The sequence below is a fragment of the Scylla paramamosain genome, chromosome 1, assembly GCF_035594125.1.
Source record: "Scylla paramamosain isolate STU-SP2022 chromosome 1, ASM3559412v1, whole genome shotgun sequence".
NCBI classification, from domain to species: Eukaryota; Metazoa; Arthropoda; class Malacostraca; order Decapoda; family Portunidae; genus Scylla; species Scylla paramamosain.
The window spans coordinates 15,726,107-15,752,915 of NC_087151.1; the positions used below are offsets into that span (position 1 = coordinate 15,726,107).

The following is a 26,809-nucleotide window of genomic DNA, read 5'->3' on the forward strand; positions in this document are numbered from 1 at the left end:
TAATCTTCTAGTCACCTTTTGGTTTTGGCTTGCCTAAGATCAGTCATTGTGAAGTATAAAAACTATATATCACAAAGTGCCCTAATTTTCTGTCACTTTTTGGTTTTGACTCATCCAGTTTATACTCCTACTTAATTAACATCATTCTGTCAGCATTGCACTTCATGCCAGCAGGAGGTGACAAGGCAGCACAAAGGATGGTCGTTGGACTGTGTGATCCTGCAGAACCTGGTGACTCGTTTCAACAGAGAAGACATCCATGACCCTCCACCAGAAGGAGTGTACATATATGGCCTCTTCCTGGAAGGAGCATCTTGGGACCGCAAACAGGGCCGCCTCATGGAGTCCCGGCCTAAGGTGAAGTGTTTCTGACTGTGAATGTGATTTAGTTGAATGCTGAGGTCGTTTTCAAAATTTGGCTGTAGCTGCTACTGACGTCAAGAGGATGGAAAGGCCACATGCATAGTATATTCTTGATTAATCTTGGAGAGAGAGAGAGAGAGAGAGAGAATGTATGTGACTGAAAAATGTTCTCTTAACCTCTGCTATAAACTAAGATGAGCTAGGAATTAAGCTGCTTGTCACAATAAATAGAGCCAATATTTCCTGTTGCCCCTGTCTCACTGTTTGTACAGGTGTTGTAAGAGCCCATGTTAATTATCTACCTGTATGTGATTGAAAAATACTGTCTCTAAACTTCTGCTATAAACTATAAGCTAGGAAGCCTTTACTCAAAGTAAGTAAAGGACAGATATTTTCTGTCGTAGCTTGTCACTAATTGTCTGTCTTTGTGCAGGTACTGTATGAACCCATGCCTATCATCTACCTGTATGCAGTGAATACAACAAGTGGGAAGGATCCCAACCTGTATGAGTGTCCAATATACAGGAAGCCACTGCGGACAGATGCCACGTACATTGGTTCCATTGACTTGGAGACAACAGAGTATTTGCCCTCCCACTGGACACTGAGAGGAGTAGCTCTGCTCTGTGATATCAAGTAGAGCACCAACTTATCAAGAGTTATACATACTTATGGACTTTTATATGCATTGATATTTATTAATTTATTCACAATTTGAGCATTCACTATGGTCTGAAAAACTGCCAGATACACCAGCCGACTGAATTTTACAAATGAAATACGGTCAACTGAAAAAAATCTTTAAGTCATTTCTTTGTTATCAAACCAACTAATAGAATATTATGAACATATTTAGCAACCATCATCAAGCAGAGAGCAAGTAATGTGGCAAAAAGAGCTAAATATTACACATATTATCTTGGGTTTGGGATGTATCATCACCTTGGGATGAATGCTATTATTTTCCTCTCTATATAAGTTTACTTTATCCATTCAAGTTATATGATTAATATAAAACTATAAATCGTGGCACATATGATAGAAACAATCATGTTTTGATGCCAGATTTTAGCAGGACACCACTGAAAACTGTCTTTTACATCGTGTTTACCAGTGTCTTCCCTGAGTTGCTGCTTGTCTGTTTATGTTGTCTCCCAATGTCTTCCCTAAGTTGCCGCTTTCTTCTTTGGAAATACAACCCATCCTTTCACAGTTTGGTTCTTTTGTGACATGTTCATGAAATCAACCACAGCATATGTATAGACCTGGGTTTGACAACACTGCAAACTCATATCTTCCTCAGATTTTTTTTGATGTTTTGGAGAAGTCACTGTCTGATATCAGCTGGGCCTTTCGTCTTGCCACAGTTTTGGCCATCACAATACCCTAGCAGCACAAATAATAATTGCTTGAGTCTTTTGGGGATTTTTCAGATAAATCATTAGTCCCTATAGAAACCAGTGGAAAAAATGTTTGAAACTAAATATGTAGTAGGAGACTAAAAATAAATATGAAAACACTGAGAGTCAAGTTGCAAGTATTTAGCTTATAATAGCTGTTCTGTAGAGTGTGCATCATCATTTTCTGTGGATACTGTTAGCATAAACATTTAGGATTAATGTTTTGTAACATATAGGTACAGCACATCAAGATGCATTAAGAGAGGGATTTTTAGAATGTGCTTCTCCAGACAATTGTAGGAGCATTGGCCAACCCCTACATTAAAACAAACAGTGATCACTGGCAATTTGACCCCATAGCAAATGCCCCAGTTGTTATTATTCCCATTGTGTCATAAAAGGCAACTAAAAGTGTGGCAGGTATGAAGACACAAGGGGTCCCTCCTTTATATCTTTATTCCCACAATGATAAAAGGCATGGTATGTACTGTGATTTGTTCAATTATTATTATGTAATACATCAACAATATTTTTCACACTTCAACTCTTCTGTTTATCTGTAATGAATATCATATACTATTTTTCTTATTTCATTGAAAAAAAATATAAATAAGTGGAGGATGTTGGCAAGTGACCCTCAAACTTCATTGTGCATTGTGGCAGTGATAAATATACACACTTTCATTAGTAGTATTTTTGTTCAGATTGTAAGGTGCATTATAGCCAGGGACTAGAGTAGCTGCTGTAAAGTAAATATAGATATGAATATATTTTCCTATAGAAAACCTGGACAGTATTTAGAATTATGGGCTGAGAACTGATCTTGATCTTGATGGTACAGGTGGCACAGGATCACTCCTGAGCCAGGCCTTTGGATCGGCAACTCCTGTAGAAGGGGAAAAAAAAAAAGAGAAACAAACAGCATCCTCTATCCTAATTGTTCATACAACTGGCATGCCACATTCTCTCCAGAAACTCTTTCACCGCCTCAATCATCCTTTCATTCGCCTCTCTACGCAGTCCCAGCAACAACACCATCCACTCCTTTCCCGTCTTCTCCACTCTTTCATTCCTATCATGCCCTAACTCAGTCAGTATCACTTGCATCATCTCATTCCTGTCTCTGGCATACTTCACACACTTCAGCACCACATGTTCAACCGTCTCATCCTCTCCCATGTCACACATCTGGCACACTTTGCTGCGGGACTCAGACCACCTGTAACTCCTTGCATTCACATCCATACACTGTGCCCTCGCTCAGAAGAGAAGATCACCGCCCAGGCTTCCATCATACCACCTTTCATACCTCGGGGCCTCTTTCTCCTTGTACCATTCCAGGGTCTTCTTTCTTTCCATCTCATTCTTCCATTCATTCAGTCCCACACATTTCACTTCTTTGTCTATATCATTCTTCCATTTTCTCGCATCCCATTCAGCTCCCACTCTGCCTCCTCTTGTTACCACCCATTCACGCTCATTTTGATTCCTACCAGCCATTCTTATCGCCCACACAACTTGCAATCCATTCCTGTCTGTCATTCTCATGCATCTCTTCCTCCATTTGCTTCCACTTTCATTCCACAGGTACACCTTCCTTGCTATTCTTGCATCATCCATTCTCTCAAGCCTAATCTTGTACCTAAGTGTGGCTTTTGTCAGTCTTTCTCTGAAGGTGCTCCATCCCATGTCACCTCTCAAGACTTCAACTGCTGTGCACCTCGGTGCACTCAGTGCCATCCTTGCTACTCTATTCTGGCCCACTTCTAACTTATCAATTTCACTTTCATTCCATGCAATCACATCCATACCATACATTATACATGGCACAGCCACACTCTTCCACACTTCTCTCAACACATCATACTTACTTGCTCTCATCCTTGCCGCACTTCCCAATCGACCTACCCACTGGTTTACCATACTTATCTTTTCATTCTTTGCCTTTGCACACCCACTAGGACTCATCCACATCCTTAAGTACTTGTATTCTTGCACCTGTCTCAACTCATTCTCTCCAAGTCTCCATACCACATTACTTTCATCCTCTGACCTATTTACAATCATTACTTTGCTTTTCTCACTGCTAAACCTTACTCCAAAGTCTTTACCATAGCCATCCACTGCATCCAACAAACTTTGAAGCTCATCTGCCGATTCACTCATAACAAGTACATCATCTGCATAAAGGAGCACACATACTTTATCATTCCCCACACTTACCCCTACATTCATTCTTCTCATCCTGGCTGCTAGCTCCTCTGTATACAGGCTAAAAAGGGTTGGTGACAATATACAGCCCTGCCTAACTCCTCTCTCACTCTTCACCCAGTCTGTTTCTATGTCTCCTAGCCTGTATCTAGCTCTTGTGTCCACATACATACTTTGCACTATGTTAACTATCTTTGCACTCAATCCAATCTTTTCTAAGACTCTACCTAACATTTCTCTGTTCACTCTATCATAAGCTTTCTCTATATCCAAAAAAACCTAGGTACAATTTACCCCCATCCTTCTTTTTCTTCTCAATCATTTCATTCACCACAAACATATTGTCCTCAGCTCTCCTGTCCCTACGAAAACCATTCTGTTCTTCACCCAGCACTCCAGCTGTCTCAATCCATTTACACAGTCTCTCATTCAACACTGCACTGAAAACTTTACCTATTGTATTCACTAATGCAATTGGCCTGTAGTTCTTCAGCTCATTCTTACTCTTAAATCCTCCCTTATGCAACAGACACACTCGGCTCTCATTCAACTTTCTTGGCACTCTCTCTTCATCCCACACTCGGTTGAATAACTCAGTCATTCTGTCTATCACTACCTCCCCACCATTCTTGTAGAACTCATAGGGTATATCATCTGGACCTGCTGCCTTGCCATTCTTCTGCCTTCTCACACACCTCTCCACTTCATCCCTACTGATTCTTTCATCCAGTTCATCTGCATTCTTCTCTCACACTAAACATCTCACCTACCCCACCTACTTCTTCCCAGAACCCTTTGATTGCCTCCCTGATTCCATCCTTCTCTGTTATAACTACACCCTCCACTTTTAGACTCTCCACACCAACACTGCCTGACATATTCTCACCTCTCATGAACTTGTACCATTCACGGCCACCTTCCATACCTTTCTCCCTTAAAGATTGAATCACGCTCCTTTCACTCTTCACTTTAGCATTCATTATCATTCGTCTTGTCAACCGCTGCAGCTTCACATACGCTGCCCATGCATTCTGATACTAATTCTCTGCCTCATCGCTTTCATGCCTCTTTTTCCTCAGCCATCTACACTGTCTACTCATTCTCTTTTGCTCCTTCCTAGCCGCTCTGATTTCATCATTCCACCATGGTTTATCCCTATCTGGTTCTCAGCAGCACCCCTCACGTCCTCAACCAGTTTCTCATTCAGATGCTCCACGTCATGCACACTTTCGTTGTCCCAGCTTCTCTCACTCAGATCAACCTGAAAGTTCTCCCACCCTACATCTCTCAGTCTCCACTCCTTTCTCTTACTTGCCACTTTCACTTCATTCCCATCCTGCATCAAGCACTCCACAACGAGCATGTTGTGATCGGACACAATATCAACCAAACCATCCTCATCTATCCACATGTGCGATACAATTTCACGCATTCTTCCATTCACCAACATGTAGTCAATTGCCGATTCCTGTTCTCTTGCACTCCAAGTCACACGCCCCTCAGCCAAAGTAACATTCAGATTTTCCAGCTCCAGTTCATCAACAAACTCTCCAAGCATTTCACCATTCCTGTTCACCTGTTCCCCCAGTATTCCCACATGTGCATTCATGTCACCCATAATTAGCACTCTCTCCTCTCCATGCTCTCTCACAACTTTCTTAAGTATGTCATACTTCCTCCTATTTTCCCTCTCTGCTCTTTCACCCATGACAGTCATGTACGCTACCACCAGTACCACCTTCTCTGGTCTGCCACGACCATCCATGCATTCCACTCTTACTGCAAGCACATCCTCACTACTTGTACACTCCCCCACATCAATCTCCTCTACTTTCAGTCCTCTTTCTTTCTTGTAGAGTAGGGCTACGCCTCCCAGTGTTTCCTGTGCCTTACGCCCCTTTCCAATCATAACATACTCGCATCCCTCCATTCGTACATCATCTCTCAGGTGAGTCTCAGTGAGCCCGACTAAGTCGAACCTCCACTCCCTGAGCTCCTTGCATACATCCTCAAACTTGTCCACACCCCATCCTCTCACATTCATACAGCCAATCTTCACACATTTACTTGCCTGGTTAGTCTCTTTTCTTTCATGTTTGCTGACATCAGTGGTCAGTGGATACATAAATCTTGATCATGATTGAAAAACACTGCAATGAAGACTGTTGCACTATTTCATGTTACACAAAAGTCCTCAGACCAGTAGTTCCCTACTAGGTAAATAATTCTTTAAAGTAAAATATGTTAAAACATATCTAGAGCACATGCTACAATGAAGTAATGAGAAAATTTTTTTTTTTTTTTTTTTTTTCTTTGTGTGTGTGTGTGTGTGTGTGTTTGTGAAACTTGGGTCTTCTTTCTTTTCTTTTAGTTGCAACAAATGACTAATTGATATGTTAGGAGTCTAGTAAAATTCAATAAATTTGCATGGAATTGTTTTATCTCCTACTGGCCATGACAGATTTTTATGAAAATATTTTTGCCTGAAAAGTGGTCGAGATAGCTACTGTGAACCTCAAGAGACTCCCACCTAGCTATTGTGGAGAAATACAATAGCAGCTCATATCCTTAAATGCTTTACTCTCGTTAAGGTTTACACACATTTGTTACCTAGATAATTGATTCTCAGGTCATTAGGGCTTCAAGAATCACTGTCCTCAAGATGTTTGGGCCACAAGGACTTGATACTATGACTTGGTCCCCAGTGTCTCTGGATTCTTGATCTTAACTACAGGTATAGTGAAGGAAACGTGAATCCACCCACACAAACGAAAGTTTCAGATCGGTATTTACCGTGGAAGGGGAGTTTGATGCTGGAAGAGATAATTTGGTAAGGAATATACTAAGTACAGTCCCAGTCAGTTATAAGGAAAATACTTAAGATGATGGAAGACCTTGATAAAAAATAAAGCAACTGGTCCAGATGGAGTATCAAGCAGGATACTGAAAGAATGCAGAGAACAACTGGCTGATAAAATTCACAGCATGGTGGTGATCAAAAGATTGAAAGAGAGCAATTACACCAATATTCAAAGGAGGAAATAAGGAAAATGCACTAAATTATAGACCAATGTCATTGACTAGTGTTGTAGGAAAACTACCGTATTTGATGGCTCATAGATGCATGGGCTTATAAGACGCATCCAGTTTTGGCAGACATTGAAATAGGGAGAAAACAAAAATAAATAAATAAATAAAAATAAGCGGATTTAAGCTCTGAATATGAAGTGAAGGATTTCACCTGACATTTGAAGACTCTCACATGCATTTAAAGCATTATTAGATCCCAATATTTTACATTTAAAACCTTTAATATTTGCTAGTAGCCTACATACCAATTTTGTTGTGAGGTAAATATGTACCTGGCATATGGCGTCGGCAGTGACTGTCAGAGACTATAGGGGTAATAAAGTTTGTTCAAAAGAATGTTAAAAGATAGGTGCAATTTTGATAGTATAAAAGTATGTCTTACTCCGAGGAGTAACGCCATCACACTGTAAATGTAGCCGCACCAGCTGGGCATCAATTGGCTCTCAGGTGATCTGTTTTACTGATCACACCCATCATCGTAGGGTCGAGGAAAGGCAGTTCTCCCTGACACGTTTATTGATGAGGTAGGCATGACCGTAAGAACTGCGAACAAGTTCTCGGTCTCAATTTCTTACAAAATAACATTATACACTGATATTAAACACTTTCAACATATTACAATATTCATTAACAATACATGCAATTAACTTGGCACTATGACAATCAGTTTTTACTACAAAATTAAAGTATTTACCTCGGTCACCATCCTGCCCGTCTTTGTCTGAGCGCGACTTGGCCGTGAGTGATGCCCGCAGGCGACTAGCAGGTTAACCCCACACTACTAACAAGTGAGCATCGGCTTCGGTGCTTAATATAGCATTAAATACTGATACTTACACATATTACACGTTTTCATGCAAATAGAAAACTATTGAACATTTCACTTATAAATGCCGAGGAATAATGACTTTAACTGATCTAGTTTGTGCAGCTCATCCTTCCATTTTATCCATTTAGGTTTGACATAATCTGGCACCTCATCATCCCATTCAACTGCATTCTTACATAATTCTTGTAAAATTTGCTTTCCATTCAGTATGAGAGGTGACACTAGACCTAATGGATCATATATAGAGCTCACTGTTGACAGAATGCCTCTCCTGGTGAGTGGCTTGTCTTTCAGCTTTATTCTAAATTGAAATGTGTCAGATTCTATGCACCACTCAACTCCCAAAGTTCTTTCTATAGGCAGTGTGTCTTCATTCTTACTAAAATCCAAACTTTTAATTCCATCTGCTCTCTCATGAGGAGAAATTGCAGCTAATACATCTTTGTTGTTTGACAAGAACTTATGAAGGTTAAAACCTCCCTTGTAACATAATTCTTTGCTTTGCTGAATAAGAGTGACAGCTTCATCCATTGTAGCTACTGACTTCAAACCATCATCAACATAAAAGTTGTTTCTTACAAACTTGGCTGCATCAGATCCACACCCATACTCATCTGCAGCTTTCTTAAGAGCAAAGTTGGCTACACTTGGAGATGAAGTAGCTCCAAACAGGTGAGCTGTCATCCTGTATTCAGCTATCTCATTATTAAGGTCACCATTTTCCCACCAAAGGAATCTTAACATGTCTCTGTGTTCTGGGTTGACCTTCACTTGATGGTACATTGCTTCTATATCACATACAAGTGCAATGCTTTCTTGCCTAAACCTACACAACACTCCAATAAGTTTGTTGGTAAGGTCTGGGCCTTGTAACAGGTGACTGTTTAATGACTGGTTCCTGTAGTTTGCACTACAGTCAAATACAACTCTTAACTTCTTTGGCTTTCTTGGATGATAGACTCCATGATGTGGAATGTACCAGACCTTACCATCATTCCTAACTAAATCCTTTGTCGGTACAACCTCTGCATAACCCTTTGTAATCATATCATCCATGAACACTTTGTAATCACCTTTGTGTTGATTATCCTTCTCAAGTTTAGCTCTTAACTTCTTGAGTCTCTGGTGATTTTAATGCACGAGTTGGATCACATGTGTTGTTCTGTGGTGATGGAAGTGTCTATAGATATGATGGTGTGAAGGATCCGGTAGTGAATAGTCACGGGCGTATGTTGCGTAACATGTGTAGAAGTAACAATATGGTTGTGATGAATCACCTGAACAGAAAAGGAACTACCTTAGGAGGTGACTTATCTTTTAGAAGAGGATCAAGATGGACATCGGAGATTGACTTGTGCGTGGTTACTTCCGATTGCGTACGATTTGTCAGTTCGGTCGAGGTAAACAAGTCAGTTAAAGGTTCCGACCACGCCCCAATTTGCGTAGATCTCGCTACTAAAGAAATGACTCAAGTTTCCCCGACAGAGCTGTTAGAACGAGCTAACGGTCTGGGTGAGTCATACCGAAGAATACGTGCAAACGAGTCGATGTGGAAAAGTCCAAGATATGACACCGTAAACTTACATGATTTCAGTACCGAATTGCTAAGTCTCGATCCACCGAATCCGGACGCTGTTAGTATTGAAAATATTTCTGAAGCCTTCAGATCGAGCAGTGAAATTATTCATGAAGCTGCTCGTAGGAACAGATGTGGACGTCTCGACCAGCAGAAAGAAACGTGGGACAGAACGTTGCCGCGCTGGAGAAGGATATTAGAAACAAATGATGCTAAGTTCATATGGAAGGCCATTAACTGGTCAGGGAATATTGATACGCACGAACACAGACAACCTGAAGACGATCAACTAAAGACCCATTTCGAGAGCTTGTTAAATAATGAGTGTCACACTAATAGTATTCGCACTGTATGTATAGATGACTCGACTCCAACGATACCCGTATTAGACGAACCTTTCACTGTACAAGAATTAGATAAAGTACTCAAGGATGTGAATGTTAGAAAAAGTTATGTTGGTATTTGTCCAGGAATTATGAGAGCTTTACCTGTTGACTGGATCATGTTCTTTTTACATATGTTTAACGTTGTTTTTCTTAATGTGTGTTATCCAGTTTCATGGAGTTGTAGCAAACTTTTTGTACTCTTCAAAGGAGGTAAAGACAGACTTGAATGTGGAAACTACAGAGGCATATCCATTATGAATACATTGGCAAAATTGTATGATTACTTAATTTTGAACAGATTAAAACTATGGACAAGTATTGATAAATGTCAAGCAGGTGCTCAAAGCGGTCGAGGATGTGTCGAACAAATAATGACGTTAAGATTATTATGTGACCTGGCTAATTATAAGAAAAAGAAGCTGTATATGTTATTCATAGATTACAGCAAAGCATATGATAGAGTGCCTCGAGGTAAATTGCTTGAATTGCTTAAATCACGTGGTTGTGGTAAGGTTATGTTGCGTGCTATACAAGCTATGTATTCCTGTACTCAAAGTGTGTTACGTTCTGCAACTATTGATGCCACTGTTGGAGTCCGCCAAGGATCTCCATCGAGTTGTCTCTTATTCACCATATACATGGATGAGGTGGTTAGGATGATAAACAGGTGTGTAGATACAGATGGATTCTTGGGGAAACTACATACGCTCCTTCTTATGGATGACATGGTAATACTAGCTACTTCTAAAGAAATGTGTGTGAGAAAGTTAACCGCAGTGTTGGATTATTGCCAAGAATATGGAATGGTACTTAATGAAAAGAAAACAAAACTTATGGTAGTGCGAGGTACAGATGAAGACAGATTGCCATTAACTGTTCGTAACATCAAGATAGACTGTGTTCATAAGTATCTTTACCTTGGGGCATGGATTTGTGATGATGCAAAGATGAACACAGTATTGGACCTTCACGAAACCGTGAATGAGATGCAACTCAATAAATCTGCAATTTTTTGTGCAGCAAATAACATTATGCCATATACATACAAGCGCAAAGTATTTGATGCTGCTGTCACTTCTGCCCTTCTTTATAGCTCAGAAACATGGTTGACAAATAATCCTAGAAAGATAATTGTTCAATACAATAGAGCAGTAAGGAACTTGCTAAGGGTAAGGAAATTTACAAGCCCCGACATGTGTCTTATTGAATCAGGTATTCCACCTGTACTTGATGTCATAGCAAAAAGGAGAAGGAAATTTCTAGAATCAAAGTTAAGGGAACCGAACGTTGAAGAACCATTCTATGTTGCATTTGAGTTGTGCAGAGTAGCTAATACTCCAGGGTATCAATTTGTGATGAAAGCACTACAGTATAGAGATAACGTAAATCCACTGGATATAGTCAAAATAATAATGCTCTGCTAATAGTTTGTTGTTTGGAAGCTTGACGTTATCATCTTTAAGAGGAAGGGGCAACTCATAATGGCCATCCTTCAGCTGATGTACTCCTTCTTTCATCTTACTCATAAACCTTTTATCTTCATATGATAATGGAGTGTCAGCTGACTTTCTATCACTGAAGTCAAGTTCAAACATATCTCTCACTTGAGAAGGATTAATCATCTCTTTGGTTTTAGTAGGAACCACTAAGAAATTAACCCTCTTTTCTTCATTGATTTCTACTTCTTGTGTCACTGTTCTGTAGACTACCACTGTATTCTCCAATGGACTTGAATGGGGTGAGATTCTACCTGAGGTTCACTAAATATTTGTCCATCTGCTTCATTTGTCATCAATTCATTATCTCTATTGCAAGAAGAAGGTTCCTGTGGATCATGGAATGTAACATATTTGTGAGGCATGGCATTGTCATTTTGTTGATTTGCAATTGCTTGTGCTTTCATTTCATTTTGTGACTCTATGTATTGTTGAAGATAACTTTGCTTCTCTACACTTTCATCATTACCTGGAAGCATTTTTACTTCTTCTTCAACTAAGCTAAGAGCATTAAGTTCTGCACTAGCAACTGCTAAATCTCTCTCTTTCTTTTTCTTTGAGAACATTGCTTCGTCTCTTGCTAACATAACTTCTGCATCTGCTTTAGTCTTAGCTAACATAACTTCTGCCTCTGCTAAACTATCATGATATTCCATTTCCTTTCTAAGTCTGGCTACCTTTGCTGCTACTTCTTGCTTTCTTTGTGCTGCTGATGAACGTGATGAAGTAGATGAGACTCTAGAATGCCTAGACTGTTTGCTAGAACAAATTGATCCTCTATCATTCTTTAACTCCTTTCTTTTACATTCTATACTTTCCAATATTTCATGGTGAACTTGTTGATTGTGTTCCAGCTCTTCATTTAGCTCCTCTGACTTTTCTGGCTCTAGTTCCACCAGTTTTTGTGTATTCCACATAATACTGATGAAATGCCTCTATTACTTCACTTGACATGGGCTCTAATTCAAAGGGGCTAATTACAATTTTTAATCCTTTCTTAATTTTGCTGGTAACACTGCTCCATTTACGCTTACAGGACTCTGCTCTTCCTTTGGTTACACTGACTTGATATTCTCTTCCTTTGTCGGTTGGCACTCACTCCCTGACACTAACTTCTTCAATACAAGTTTGATCCTTGTCCACTTGCTCACCCTCACCTTCCCTAAGGCCATCTACGGCATTAATTTCCTCAGTATCAGACATATCTAACAACTTAATTGTATCAATACTGAGACACTGAAAGAGCAATTTAAAATTACCACTCTTAATACTTGCTAATTGTGGGTAATTTTCACTTAGGCTACTCAATTCAGTGCACATACATACTATTATACTTTCTTGCCTGTGACAATGGGTTCTACAAAATGGTGGCGAGGCACAGTGGGTAGAAGGGAGTGGTTGTCGTCAAGGGTAGAGCTGACCCCGGGGCCTCAGAGGTCAACCTATAGGCTTACGTCAGCGTCCCCTCGTCCTGTGACTCACTCTTGCTACGGTTTCACATGGAGCCAATTTCTTGCTTGTAGGTCGAGTTCTTACTGTAGCCGCACCGGATGAGCATCAAATGGCTCTCAGGCGACCTGTTTTACTGATCACACCCATCATTGTAGGGTCGAGGAAAGGCAGTTCTCCCTGACACGTTTATTGATGAGGTAGGCATGACCGTAAGAACTGCAAACAAGTTCTTGGTCTCAATTTCTTACAAAATAACATTATACACTGATATTAAACACTTTCAACATATTACAATATTCATTAACAATACATGCAATTAACTTGGCACTATGACAATCAGTGTTTACTACAAAATTAAAGTATTTACCTCGGTCACCATCCTGCCCGTCTTTGTCTGAGCGCGACTTGGCCGTGAGTGATGCCCGCAGGCAACTAGCAGGTTAACCCCACACTACTAACAAGTGAGCATCGGCTTCGGTGCTTAATATAGCATTAAATACTGATACTTACACATATTACACGTTTTCATGCAAATAGAAAACTATTGAACATTTCACTTATAAATGCCGAGGAATAATGACATGAGGTACATACGCTTTACATACAGTAACAGTAAAGAAAGCAGTGAAACTTGCCCGTGTCACCGGGTTCGGCGGGTAACCGACCACGTGTTTGTTTTGGTAAATGTAATGCGTGGTGCATGGTCATTTAGGCAAATTCTTCCTGACTTTTTTTTTTTTTATGTAGGAGGGACACTAGCCAAGGGCAACAAAAATCCAATAATAAAAAAATGCCCAGAGATGCCAGTCCCATAAAAGGGTCAAAGCAATAGTCAAAAATTGATGAATAAGTGTCTTGAAACCTCCCTCTTGAAGGAATTCAAGTCATAGGAAGGTGAAAATTCAAAAGCAGGCAGGGAGTTCCAGAGTTTACCAGAGAAAGGGATGAATGATTGAGAATACTGGTTAACTCTTGCGTTAGAGAGGTGGACAGAATAGGGGTGAGAGAAAGAAGAAAGTCTTGTGCAGCAAGGCCACGAGAGGGGAGGCATGCAGTTAGCAAGATCAGAAGAGCAGTTAGCATGAAAATAGCGGTAGAAGACAGCTAGAGATGCAACATTGCGGCGGTGAGAGAGAGGCTGAAGAGTCAGTTAGACTTTGAGGAGAGGAGTTGATGAGACGAAAAGCTTTTGATTCCACCTTGTCTAGAAGAGCAGTATGAGTGGAACTGCCGTCCCCCCCTGCCCCCAGACATGTGAAGCATACTCCAGTTGATAGATGAATTAAGTTTTTGAGGCATTGAACAATACCAAGTTTGCTCTGCAAACTTGGTATTGGAAATTTTAAAAAGATCAGAAGTCAAGCGTTCTGTGGCTTCCCTGCTTGAAATGTTTACCTCCTGAAGGGTTGGACGGCTATGAAAAGACGTGGAAAAGTGCAGGGTGGTATCATCAGCATAGGAGTGGAGAGGACAAGAAGTTTGGTTTAGAAGATCATTAATGAATAATAAGAAGAGAGTGGGTGACAGGACAGAACCCTGAGGAACACCACTGTTAATAAATTTAGGAGAAGAACAGTGACCGTCTACCACAACAGCAATAGAACGGTCAGAAAGGAAACTCGAGATGAAGTTACAGAGAGAAGGATAGAAGCCGTAGGAGGGTAGTTTGGAAATCAAAGCTTTGTGCCAGACTCTATGTCCAAGGCAACAGCAAAAGTTTCACCAAAATCTCTTAAAAGAGGATGACTAAGACTCAGTAAGGAAAGCCAGATCATCAGTACAGCGGCCTTGACGGAACCCATACTGGCGATCAGATGGAAGGTTGTGAAGTGATAGATTTTTAAGAATATTCCTGTTGAGGATAGATTAAAAAACTTTAGGCAGGAAATTAAAACAATAGGACGGTAGTTTGAGGGATTAGAATGGTCACCCTTTTTAGGTACAGGCTGAATGTAGGCAAACTTCCACCAAGAAGGAAAGGTAGATGTTGAAAGACAGAGCTGAAAGAGTTTGACTAGGCAAGGTGCAAGCACAGAGGCACAGTTTCGGAGAACAATAGGAGGGACCCCATCAGATCCATAAGCCTTCCAAGGGTTTAGGCCAGCGAGGGCATGGAAAACATCATTGCGAAGAATTTTAATAGGTAGCATGAAGTAGTCAGAGGGTGAAGGAGAGGGAGGAACAAGCCCAGAATCATCCAAGGTAGTTTTTAGCAAAGGTTTGAGCGAAGAGTTCAGCTTTAGAAATAGATGTGATAGCAGTGGTGCCATCTGGTTGAAATAAAGGAGGGAAAGAAGAAGCAAAGTTATTGGAGATATTTTTGGCTAGATGCCAGAAGTCATGAGTGGAGTTAGATTTTGAAAGGTTTTGACACTTTGTTAATGAAGGAGCTTTTAGCTAGTTGGAGAACAGACTTGGCATGGTTCCGGACAGAAATATAAAGTGCATGAGATTCTGGTGATGGAATACTTAAGTACCTTTTGTGGGCCACCTCTCTATCATGTATAGCACAAGAACAGGCTGTGTTAAACCAAGGTTTGGAAGGTTTAGGTCGAGAAAAAGAGTGAGGAATGTACGCCTCCATACCAGACACTATCACCTGTTATGCGCTCAGCACACAAAGACGGGTCTCTGACACGGAAGCAGTAGTCATTCCAAGGAAAATCAGCAAAATACTTCCTCAGGCCCCCCCAACTAGCAGAGGCGAAATACCAGAGGCACCTTCGCTTAGGGGAATCCTGAGGAAGAATTGGAGTGATAGGACAAGATAAAGATATGAGATTGTGATCGGAGGAGCCCAACGGAGAAGAAAGGGTGACAGCATAAGCAGAAGGATTAGAGGTCAGGAAAAGGTCAAGAATGTTGGGCTTATCTCCAAGACGGTCAGGAATACGGGTAGGGTGTTGCACCAATTGCTCTAGGTCGTGGAGGATAGCAATGTTGAAGGCTAGTTCACCAGGATGGTCAGTGAAGGGAGAGGAAAGCCAAAGCTGGTGGTGAACATTGAAGTCTCCAAGAATGGAGATCTCTGCAAAAAGGAAGAGGGTCAGAATGTGCTCCACTTTGGAAGTTAAATAGTCAAAGAATTTCTTATAGTCAGAGGAGTTAGGTGAAAGGTATACAGCACAGATAAATTTAGTTTGAGAGTGACTGTAGTTGTAGCCAGATGGTAGAAAACTCAGAAGATTCAAGAGTGTGGGCACGAGAGCAGGTTAAGTCATTGCGCACATAAATGCAACATCCAGCTTTGGATCGAAAATGAGGATAGAGAAAGCAGGAGGGAACAGAAAAGGAGCTACTGTCAGTTGCCTCAGACACCTGAGTTTCAGTGAGGGAAAGAAGATGAGGTTTAGAAGAGGAGAGGTGGTGTTCTACAGATTGAAAATTAGATCTTAGACCACGAATGTTGCAGAAGTTAATGAAGAAAAAATTGAGGGGGTTGTCAAGACACTTAGGGTCGTCGACAGAAAGGCAGTCCGACCTGGGAACATTTATGGTCCCCTCCCCAGATGGGGACTCCGAGGCTAGTGTAGGAGTCACCATGATGATTTTTTTAATTTTTGAGTGAAGGGTGTGTGTGTTATTATGTGCTTGTAGTTTTGTGTGGAGGAAGAGAGTGGTCTTTAGAGGGCAGGCTGTGACTGCTCCCTTGTGTTGTGAGACACAAAGGGAAATGTTCAGTGAGGTCACAGCTGGGTTTAATGATAAGTTCACAGCACCCCCTGAACAGTGCTCTAAACCTCACTGGGAATAATTATCGTTTTGGCAGGTGTATACTGCCTCCTCCATGCAAAGAATATAAAACAAAATTATTAAATGAGAAAAAGACAGAGCAGAAGCCGTAAATAGACTTCCAAGAGGAGAAAGAGAAAGCTGGAAAAAATTTGAAAGAAGACCTAAAACCCCCAAATACAATAAATATGACTTAGAGGAAATAAAGGTGGAACAGAGGATGAAGGAGAGATCAGAGAAATCATTGGTAACTTCTGGGGAAAAAATATCCAAAGAAAGAAAAACAGAGGAGACCACGATAAAAAAAAAAAAATATATATATATATAGAGAGAGAGAGAGAGAGAGAGAGAGAGAGAGAGAGAGAGAACTGACAGAACACGAAGTAACATCAACAAACTGAAGGGCAGGAAGGCCGCAGGATGCGATGACATATTGGCAGAATTTTTAAAGCAAGGAGGAGAAAATCTGAAGAAAACATTACACAACCTGTTCTCTGAAGTTTTTGAGATGAAAAATACCTGAAGACTGGTGAAAGAGCAGAGTGGAGTTCATATACAAAGGAGAAAGGAAGGACAAAACAGAAATTGAAAATTACAGGCCAATAAGTGTGATAGATATTTTGAACAAGTTATTTGGATCCATAATGAATGAGAAAATACAGAGGTGGACAAAAGGAGTAGTTAGAGAAGAACAAAAAGACTTCAGAAAAGGAAGATGTGAAATGGAAAATATATATGTCCTAAAGGAAGTAATTGACAGTTGTAGGAGGAACAAAAAAAAGAACTCTATCTCGGTTTTCTGGACATAGAAAAAGCATATGACTCAACCAAAATAAATTAATGAAATTATTAGAACATGCAGGTGCAAGCAAGAAAATTATAAATATCATCCAAGCAATGTACATAGACAATATCATGAAATTCAGATTGGGGAATGTAGAGACAGAATAGATGGAAAAACAACACTGGAGTGAGACAAGGCTGCATGATGTCACCAACAATGTTCAACATATACATAGAGGAACTGCTTACCTTAAGTAGAAAAGCATATGTAGGAGATGCAGTAGGGAGAAAAAAATTGGGCTGTCTTACATATGCTGATGATGTGGTGCTCATAGCAGAAAATAAAGTGGATATGGACAGACTACTATACATTGTAAATGAATATGGAAAAGAATGGGATGTGAAATTTAGCAACACCAAATACAAAGCAATGGAATTCAACACATGGGAAGAAGGTCAGTGGGTGCTGATGATGTGGAAAGCTTCAGTTATCTTGGAATAGAAATAATAAAAGAAGGAATTAGGGGCAGCACTCAAAGAAAAATTAATGAAAGTAAAGCAAGGAAAATGAGGAAAATGATAATGAGTGGAGGGAGCAGGGAAATAAACAAATATGAGCATGGAAGATTTTTATGGAAAGGAATGGCAGTGCCACATTGCTTATATGGATCAGAAATAATCAAATATAGAATAGAAGACATTAGAAAACTTGAAGTAATAGCAAATTCTATGGGAGGAGAAATGGGGTGAAGCTCTTTTACAGAGAGGATTAAGAAAGGAAAACTATGTTTATTGAAGAAAATTCAAACAAATGAGTGAAGAGAGATGGGCCAACCAAGTATACAATGCATACAGGGACAGCTCACTGTGGAGAAGAGAAACAGAACGATGGAAGAATAGAGAAGAACTACAAGAAAGATTGCAAGAAATGACAGTCAAGGAAATTATTCTTTATTCTTTTTCTTTATCACAACATTCAGACCCTATTCCGCCAACCAGTGGGACTCTACAGAGCCTCTATTCTTAAGTAATTGAATTTAAATATACAATATGACTAATACTTAGCAGAGTGCTATATAAAATATTGTAAAACTAATTGCACACACACACACACACACACAAAAAAAAAAATAAATAAATAAATAAATAAATAAATAAAAACTATTCAGATACATGCTAGTATAAATAATCATACATACAAATTGCACATAAAAAAGTTTTATATAACATAGTGTTCAGTTAGTCATATCTGACATATCATAGGAATCCCTGAATAGAAATGTTTTAATTTTTTCTTAAAAAGTTCATTGCTATTGCTGGTCTTGACCTGTACTGGAAGCCTATTGTACAATCTTGGAGCACACACTTGAAAGGCTCTGAAACCCATATCCGAGTTACATCTTGGCTCATTTAGCCAGTAATCATCTGCTGCGTGCCTCACCACAACACTTGTATTAACCTCAAAGGGATGCAACAACTTTCTTAAATAAACAGTCACAACTTGGTAACTTAGTACACAAATTTTATAAGCGATCTGAGCTTTTATCAGCAACCAGTGTAAATCAGTGAGTACAGGTGTTATTCTGTTGTGAGGTGACACATGTTTTATCATCATGGCAGCCCTATTCATTGTTAGTTGTAATTTCTTTAGTTGATAATTTGGCAGGTTATAATATAAGGAGTTGCAATAGTCCAACTTTGTTATTACATGATTCTCAATCAGAATCTTGACAGTTTCCTCAAATTATACCTTGCCACTCTCACAGCCTCATTTATTTGGTCATTTAAGCTCAAATACTTATCAACTATGACTCCCAAATCCTTAACTTTATCAGATAAATTAATATTCCTACCATTTACATTTAAACCTTGCACTTCATTAAATCTTTTAAGACCCCTCTTTTTTCCAACAAACAAACATTCAGTCTTCTCTTCATTTAAAATTTTATTGTTTTTATTCATCCAACCTTTAATAAGACTCATAACTCTTGTCAATACATTTTCTGTTTCTAAATATGTTATTAACTGTCAAATAAAACTGAGTATCATTGGCGTAGAGAGCAAAAGTTACATCATATTCCCTTAAAATAAAAGACAGTTCTGTAGTTGTAGCCGCACCGGCTGGGCATCAATTGGCTCTCAGGTGATCTGTTTTACTGATCACACCCATCATCGTAGGGTCGAGGAAAGGCAGTTCTCTCTCTGACATTTATTGATGAGGTAGGCATGACCGTAAGAACTGCAAACAAGTTCTCGGTCTCAATTTCTTACAAAATAACATTATACACTGATATTAAACACTTTCAACATATTACAATATTCATTAACAATACATGCAATTGACTTAGCACTATGACAATCAGTTTTAACTACAAAATTAAAGTATTTACCTCGGTCACCATCCTGCCCGTCTTTGTCTGAGCGCGACTTGGCCGTGAGTGATGCCCGCAGGCCACTAGCAGGTTAACCCCACACTACCAACAAGTGAGCATTGACTTCGGTGCTTAATATAGCATTAAATACTGATACTTACACATATTACACGTTTTCATGCAAACAGAAAACTATTGAACATTTCACTTATAAATGCCAAGGAATAATGCCGTGAGGTACATACGCTTTACATACAGTAACATGGCTCCCTTAAATTGTGTAACAATTTACCTTAAATTAAAATTAGTATGTACCTTAAAACTAGGATTAGCACATAATATGTTTTGTTACACTGGCTCCTTGGCGGGGATGCTCCAGTCTATTATTATGCATTACCTTCTAACAGCAATACTAGACTATGTATTGGCCTCTCTATGATGGTCCTGTTTGCCCTTATGTGTCTTCCCTGGTTGTCGAGATTACAGTCTGAAACCAGGACCTTAACCTTTCTTGCTAGGCCATCATGATCATGAGATACTTCTGTTACTCTTCCCAGTTTCCACTGGTTCCTTGCTAAATTCTGATCTTTGATGATAACTATGTCATTTACACTGAGATTCCTCTTTGGTGTTGTCCACTTATTTCTAAGTTGTAGGAATTGCACATACTCCTTTTTCCACCTGGACCAGAACTGGTTGGCCAGGTATTGTGCTCTGCGCCATCTCTTTATGCAGTACAGGTCCTTCTTAATGAAAATGCTTGGAGGAGGCAGTACTACCTTTGTTTTCATAGTTAACAAATTACTGGGTGTCAACGGTGTAAGACTTTCTGGGGAGTTAAGATGGTCCACAGTTAGGGGACGACCATTAACTATATTTTCTGCTTCAACTAGGAAGGTTCTCAGATCTTGGTCGTTTAACTGGGTACCATGCTGATCAAGCAACACAGAGAATACATTTCTCACTGTGCGTATCTGCCTCTCCCAAACACCTCCCATGTGACTGGAATTGGGTACATTCATGTTAAAAACAATCCAGTCACACTGATCTTTCATGAGTTCTTGTCTAACTTTATTGTTATTTAATTCTTTTAAGCATTTCTCATACTCTGATTTGGCTCCTACAAAGTTAGTTCCTTGGTCACATCTCAACTGTCTTACGGGCCCTCTTCGTCCTACAAAGCGACGGTATGCACTTAGGAAGGAACTTGTATCCATGCTGTTGGCTGTCTCTATGTGCACAGCTCTACATGCCATGCAAGTAAAGAGCACTCCATATCTTTTAAGCTCTTTACGCCCCTCTTTGATATAGAAAGGGCCAAAGAAATCTACTGCTGAGTATGTAAAAGGAGGTGATGGTTCTAGTCTGTCAATAGGCAGGTCTGCCATCTTCTGTCCCTGTGTTGTACTTCTAACTTTATGACAGATAATGCACTTTGAAATGTGCCTTGATACTAGGGATGATCCTCCAACTATCCAGTATCCACATGACCTGATTTCATTTAAAGTTATGTCCCTGCCTTGATGATTTGTCCTTTTGTGATGGTAGCATATTATCAGCTGGGTTATGTGAGATGTTTTGGGGAGGATGACTGGATGTTTGGATTCATCTGTCAGATTAGAAAGCCTCAATCTTCCTCCTACTCTCATGATACCATTTTTGTCAATGAAGGGATCTAACTTATAGAGGGAACTGGTCTTGTCTATCACTTTTGTTCCCTTGCCATTGTCTCCTTTAATTAAAGAAATATGGTTAGCAGATGATTCCAGTACATCTATCTCCTTCTGGAATGCCTTTGCTTGCAGTTGTTTTATAATTACATTTTCAGCTTCTGACACTTCTGCTACATTTACTGGCTTATATGTGTTTCCCTTTACTTTAGTAGTGCCATCACCTTTTCCTCTGAAGCTGTTCAGAAGCTTGAGGCATACAGCAACTGCCCTCTTTGCTTTAAACCAATCTGAAAAATACTCAAGTCTTTCTAGTATATCTGTGGGCTGTTGTGTACCTACAGCATGGCATACAACTTTCTTCACTTCTGGATCATTCTCATTTATGACCTTGTACTGGGAATGGCTATCCATTTTGCTATGTTGCCAAAGGAATTCTGGGCCATTCCACCAGATCTTGCTATTACACAATTCATCTGCTGTCATGCCTCTAGATGCATGATCTGCTGGGTTATACTGTGTCTCTACAAATTTCCACTGATCTGGTGAAGTGTGATCTCTTATTGTTTCTACTCTATTTGCAACATATACATGGAATCTCTTTGCTTCATTTGCAATGTAACCAAGGACTACTTTGCTGTCTGTCCAAAATACTTCTTCCACATTATTATACTCAAGTTCTCCCTTCAAGAGTTTATGGATTCTAACTGACACCACTGCTGCTGCTAGTTCTAGTCTGGGAATTGTCATGGTTTTTAGAGGTGTGACACGTGACTTTGCCATTACTAATGCACAATGAATTTGGCCAGTCTTGCTAATTAATCTAATATATGAGCACTGGCCATATCCCTCTTGACAGGCATCTGAAAAGTGATGGAGTTCAACCTTTTCTACTTCCCCAAAGTCATCAGGTTTGTAGCATCTAGGTACCTTTAACTGATCTAGTTTGTGCAGCTCATCCTTCCATTTTAACCATTTAGGTTTGACATAATCTGGCACCTCATCATCCCAATCAACTGCATTCTTACATAATTCTTGTAAAATTTGCTTTCCAGTCAGTATGAGAGGTGACACTAGACCTAATGGATCATATATAGAGCTCACTGTTGACAGAATGCCTCTCCTGGTGAGTGGCTTGTCTTTCAGCTTTATTCTAAATTGAAATGTGTCAGATTCTATGCACCACTCAACTCCCAAAGTTCTTTCTATAGGCAGTGTGTCTTCATTCTTACTAAAATTCAAACTTTTAATTCCATCTGCTCTCTCATGAAGAGAAATTGCAGCTAATACATCTTTGTTGTTTGACAAGAACTTATGAAGGTTAAAACCTCCCTTGTAACATAATTCTTTCCTTTGCTGAATAAGAGTGACAGCTTCATCCATTGTAGCTACTGACTTCAAACCATCATCAACATAAAAGTTGTTTCTTACAAACTTGGCTGCATCAGATCCACACCCGTAGTCATCTGCAGCTTTCTTAAGAGCAAAGTTGGCTACACTTGGAGATGAAGTAGCTCCAAACAGGTGAGCTGTCATCCTGTATTCAGCTATCTCATTATTAAGGTTACCATTTTCCCACCAAAGGAATCTTAACATGTCTCTGTGTTCTGGGTTGACCTTCACTTGATGGTACATTGCTTCTATATCACATACAAGTGCAATGCTTTCTTGCCTAAACCTACACAACACTCCAATAAGTTTGTTGGTAAGGTCTGGGCCTTGTAACAGGTGACTGTTTAATGACTGGTTCCTGTAGTTTGCACTACAGTCAAAGACAACTCTCAACTTCTTTGGCTTTCTTGGATGATAGACTCCATGATGTGGAATGTACCAGACCTTACCATCATTCCTAACTAAATCCTTTGTCGGTACAACCTCTGCATAACCTTTTGTAATCATATCATCCATGAACACTTTGTAATCACCTTTGTGTTGATTATCCTTCTCAAGTTTAGCTCTTAACTTCTTGAGTCTCTGCTCTGCTAATAGTTTGTTGTTTGGAAGCTTGACGTTATCATCTTTAAGAGGAAGGGGCAACTCATAATGGCCATCCTTCAGCTGATGTACTCCTTCTTTCATCTTACTCATAAACCTTTTATATTCATATGATAATGGAGTGTCAGCTGACTTTCTATCACTGAAGTCAAGTTCAAACATATCTCTCACTTGAGAAGGATTAATCATCTCTTTGGTTTTAGTAGGAACCACTAAGAAATTAACCCTCTTTTCTTCATTGATTTCTACTTCTTGTGTCACTGTTCTGTAGACTACCACTGTATTCTCCAATGGACTTGAATGGGGTGAGATTTTACCAATGATCCCCCAACCTAGCTCTGTCCTATGAGCATAGGGATGCTTCTTGCTATCACCTGCTATTTGCTCTTCTGCCATAATGGCTTCTGCACAATCAAGACCAATGAGGAGTCCTATGTCAACGTTTGGGTCATATTTCATTAGTTTGTCAGAGATTGCCTTTAAGTGGGGCCAGTCGCAAGCAGTCTCGGGCCTTGGTATCTGACTCCGTCCAGCTGAAATGTTTTCTGTTGAATATGCTGAAGGGACTGATATTTCCACTTCTTCATTATAACCTCTTACTTTAAGTCCATGAAGTTTGATAGAATCAGTGATTTGTTTTCCACTTATTGTGTGGATATTGAGTGACACTGATGGTCCACTAACTCCCAATTTATTCAGAGTGCTTTCCTTGATGAATGAAGCATCAGACTGCTCATCCAGCAGGGCATACACTAAAACTTTATTCTCTTCATTACTAATATGATGTAACCATACAGGAACTATCATGGTGTGCATGTCATGTGTCACTGATTCTGTAACTTTGACCTTATTTGCTACTACTGTGGGTTTATCATCTTTAGGCTGAGTTGCTTGTGCTGGCACCTTTTGGCTCTCAGTTCTTGTCACATCATCATTGTGAAGAGCTGTGGGATGGTATCTCTGACATACTTTACAAACTTTCCTTCTTCTACAATCCTTTCCTTTGTGACCCATTTTTAGACACCCTGTACATAACCGTTTTTCTTTAGCAAATTTGTACCTAGTATTACCATCAAGTTTGGCAAATTCCTTGCAATCATCTAAATCATGATCCTTTGTACAGTAGTGACAGAATCGTCCTTTCCTTTCCTGGTCCTTGGGATACTGTTTGTTGGCTTGTACATTTACTTTACTTTGGAATGACCACATTGGTTTTTCCTCAATTGATTTAGCCATGAAAGTTCTACTCCCTCTATTCTTTGTCATGATGTTTGATTCCCTTGGTTTCCAATTGGTTGCCCATGTTTGAGTTTTGATCCAATCATTTACTTCCCTACTTACTGAATTCCAGGAAAGAAATGGATTGCTTGCTCCTTTTGCTTCTTTCTGGACAAATTCACATAACATTTCAAAGGGTGGGTGGTGCTCTTCATTGCTACTAGAAGTGTTATTACTGTTAGTATCAAGGTATATCATTGCTTGCTTTCTCCAGTCATGAACAACATGTTCAGGGAGTTTTGCTAGCACCTTTCTCTGCTCTCTAGGGTCATTCAGAAATGACAAATAAGAAGTGTGTTTCATTGCAGCTAAACAGCACTTCAAAAAATCTGAGAATGCTGTTAATGCTGGACCATTATGCGGAGAGATTGGTAGCCAATTCATTAACTTATTTGTGTAAGCATCAGCTATGATGCTTTTGTTTCCAAATCTATCACTAAGACTTTTCTTTGCTTGCACATAGTCAGCATCAGAGTTAAAGTGCATTAACATTTTAATGGCATCCTTTGCCTCACCAGTTGTATACCTCTCTAAGTAGGCAAGTCTCTCTTTACCAATAGAAGTTTTAGACTCTACATAAGTTTCAAAGTTTTTCAACCAACTTGGAAATTCCATGGGTTCTCCATCAAAAGTGTTAGGCTCTATTGGAGGGAGGCTCCACTTGGGGTCAGGTATGTTGATTGCAAAGGTTCCCCCAGGATGGGAAAAGGATTGATGATTCTGTCTCACATTATTCACATTATTAGGCATGTTGACATTATGAGTGTGTCTACGAGAGCTTGGTACAAGACTTTAAGCTGTAGGGTTGAGATTTATTACCTGAGGTTCACTAAATATTTGTCCATCTACTTGATTTGTCATCAATTCATTATCTCTATTGCAAGAAGAAGGTTCCTGTGGGTCATGGAATGTAACATATTTGTGAGGCATGGCATTGTCACTTTGTTGATTTGCAATTGCTTGTGCTTTCATTTCATTTTGTGACTCTATGTATTGTTGAAGATAACTTTGCTTCTCTACACTTTCATCATTACCTGGAAGCATTTTTACTTCTTCTTCAACTAAGCTAAGAGCATTAAGTTCTGCACTAGCAACAGCTAAATCTCTCTCTTTCTTTTTCTTTGAGAACATTGCTTCTGCCTCTGCTTTTGTCTTAGCTAACATAACTTCTGCCTCTGCTTTTGTCTTAGCTAACATAACTTCTGCCTCTGCTAAGCTATCATGATATTCCATTTCCTTTCTAAGTCTGGCTACCTTTGCTGCTACTTCTTGCTTTCTTTGTGCTGCTGATGAACGTGATGAAGTAGATGAGACTCTAGAATGCCTAGACCGTTTGCTAGAACAAATTGATCCTCTGTCATTCTTTAACTCTTTTCTTTTACATTCTATACTTTCTAATATTTCATGGTGAACTTGTTGATTGTGTTCCAGCTCTTCATTTAGCTCCTCTGACCTTTCTGGCTCTAGTTCCACCAGCTTTGTGTATTCCACATAATACTGATGAAATGCCTCTATTACTTCACTTGACATGGGCTCTAATTCAAAGGGGCTAATTACAATTTTTAATCCTTTCTTAATTTTGCTGGTAACACTGCTCCATTTACGCTTACAGGACTCTGCTCTTCCTTTGGTTACACTGACTTGATATTCTCTTCCTTTATCGGTTGGCACTCGCTCCCTGACACTAACTTCTTCAATACAAGTTTGATCCCTGTCCACTTGCTCACCCTCACCTTCCCTAAGGCCATCTACGGCATTAATTTCCTCAGTATCAGACATATCTAACAACTTAATTGTATCAATACTGAGACACTGAAAGAGCAATTTAAAATTACCACTCTTAATACTAGCTAATTGTGGGTAATTTTCACTTAGGCTACTCAATTCAGTGCACATACATACTATTATACTTTCTTGCCTGTGACCATGGGTTCTACAAAATGGTGGCGAGGCACAGTGGGTAGAAGGGAGTGGTTGTCGTCAAGGGTAGAGCTGACCCCGGGGCCTCAGAGGTCAACCTTTAGGCTTATGTCAGTGTCCCCTCGTCCTGTGACTCACTCTTGCTGCGGTTTCACATGGAGCCAATTTCTTGCTTGTAGGCTGAGTTCTTACTGTAGCCGCACCGGCTGGGCATCAATTGGCTCTCAGGTGATCTGTTTTACTGATCACACCCATC

At 39.8% G+C, this 26,809-nt stretch overlaps 2 protein-coding genes across 3 annotated transcripts in view; both read left to right on the forward strand.

Annotated features, from left to right (window-relative positions):
• Positions 1-6,400, forward strand: part of LOC135101330 (dynein axonemal heavy chain 5-like) — a 152,559-nt gene extending 146,159 nt beyond the window's left edge. For both annotated transcript variants that reach the window (XM_064005175.1, XM_064005183.1), the window contains 2 exons: positions 175-357; positions 797-6,400. In XM_064005175.1, coding sequence (XP_063861245.1) covers positions 175-357; positions 797-1,003 — 390 coding nt within the window. In that variant the 3' untranslated portion in view covers positions 1,004-6,400. The remainder of the gene's footprint in view (positions 1-174; positions 358-796) is intronic.
• Positions 6,401-9,356: 2,956 nt separating this feature from the next.
• Positions 9,357-11,279, forward strand: LOC135102301 (uncharacterized). Its single transcript, XM_064007361.1, has one exon. The coding sequence runs from the start codon at positions 9,357-9,359 to the stop codon at positions 11,277-11,279; it is 1,923 nt and encodes a 640-aa protein (XP_063863431.1).
• Positions 11,280-26,809: the final 15,530 nt, after the last annotated feature.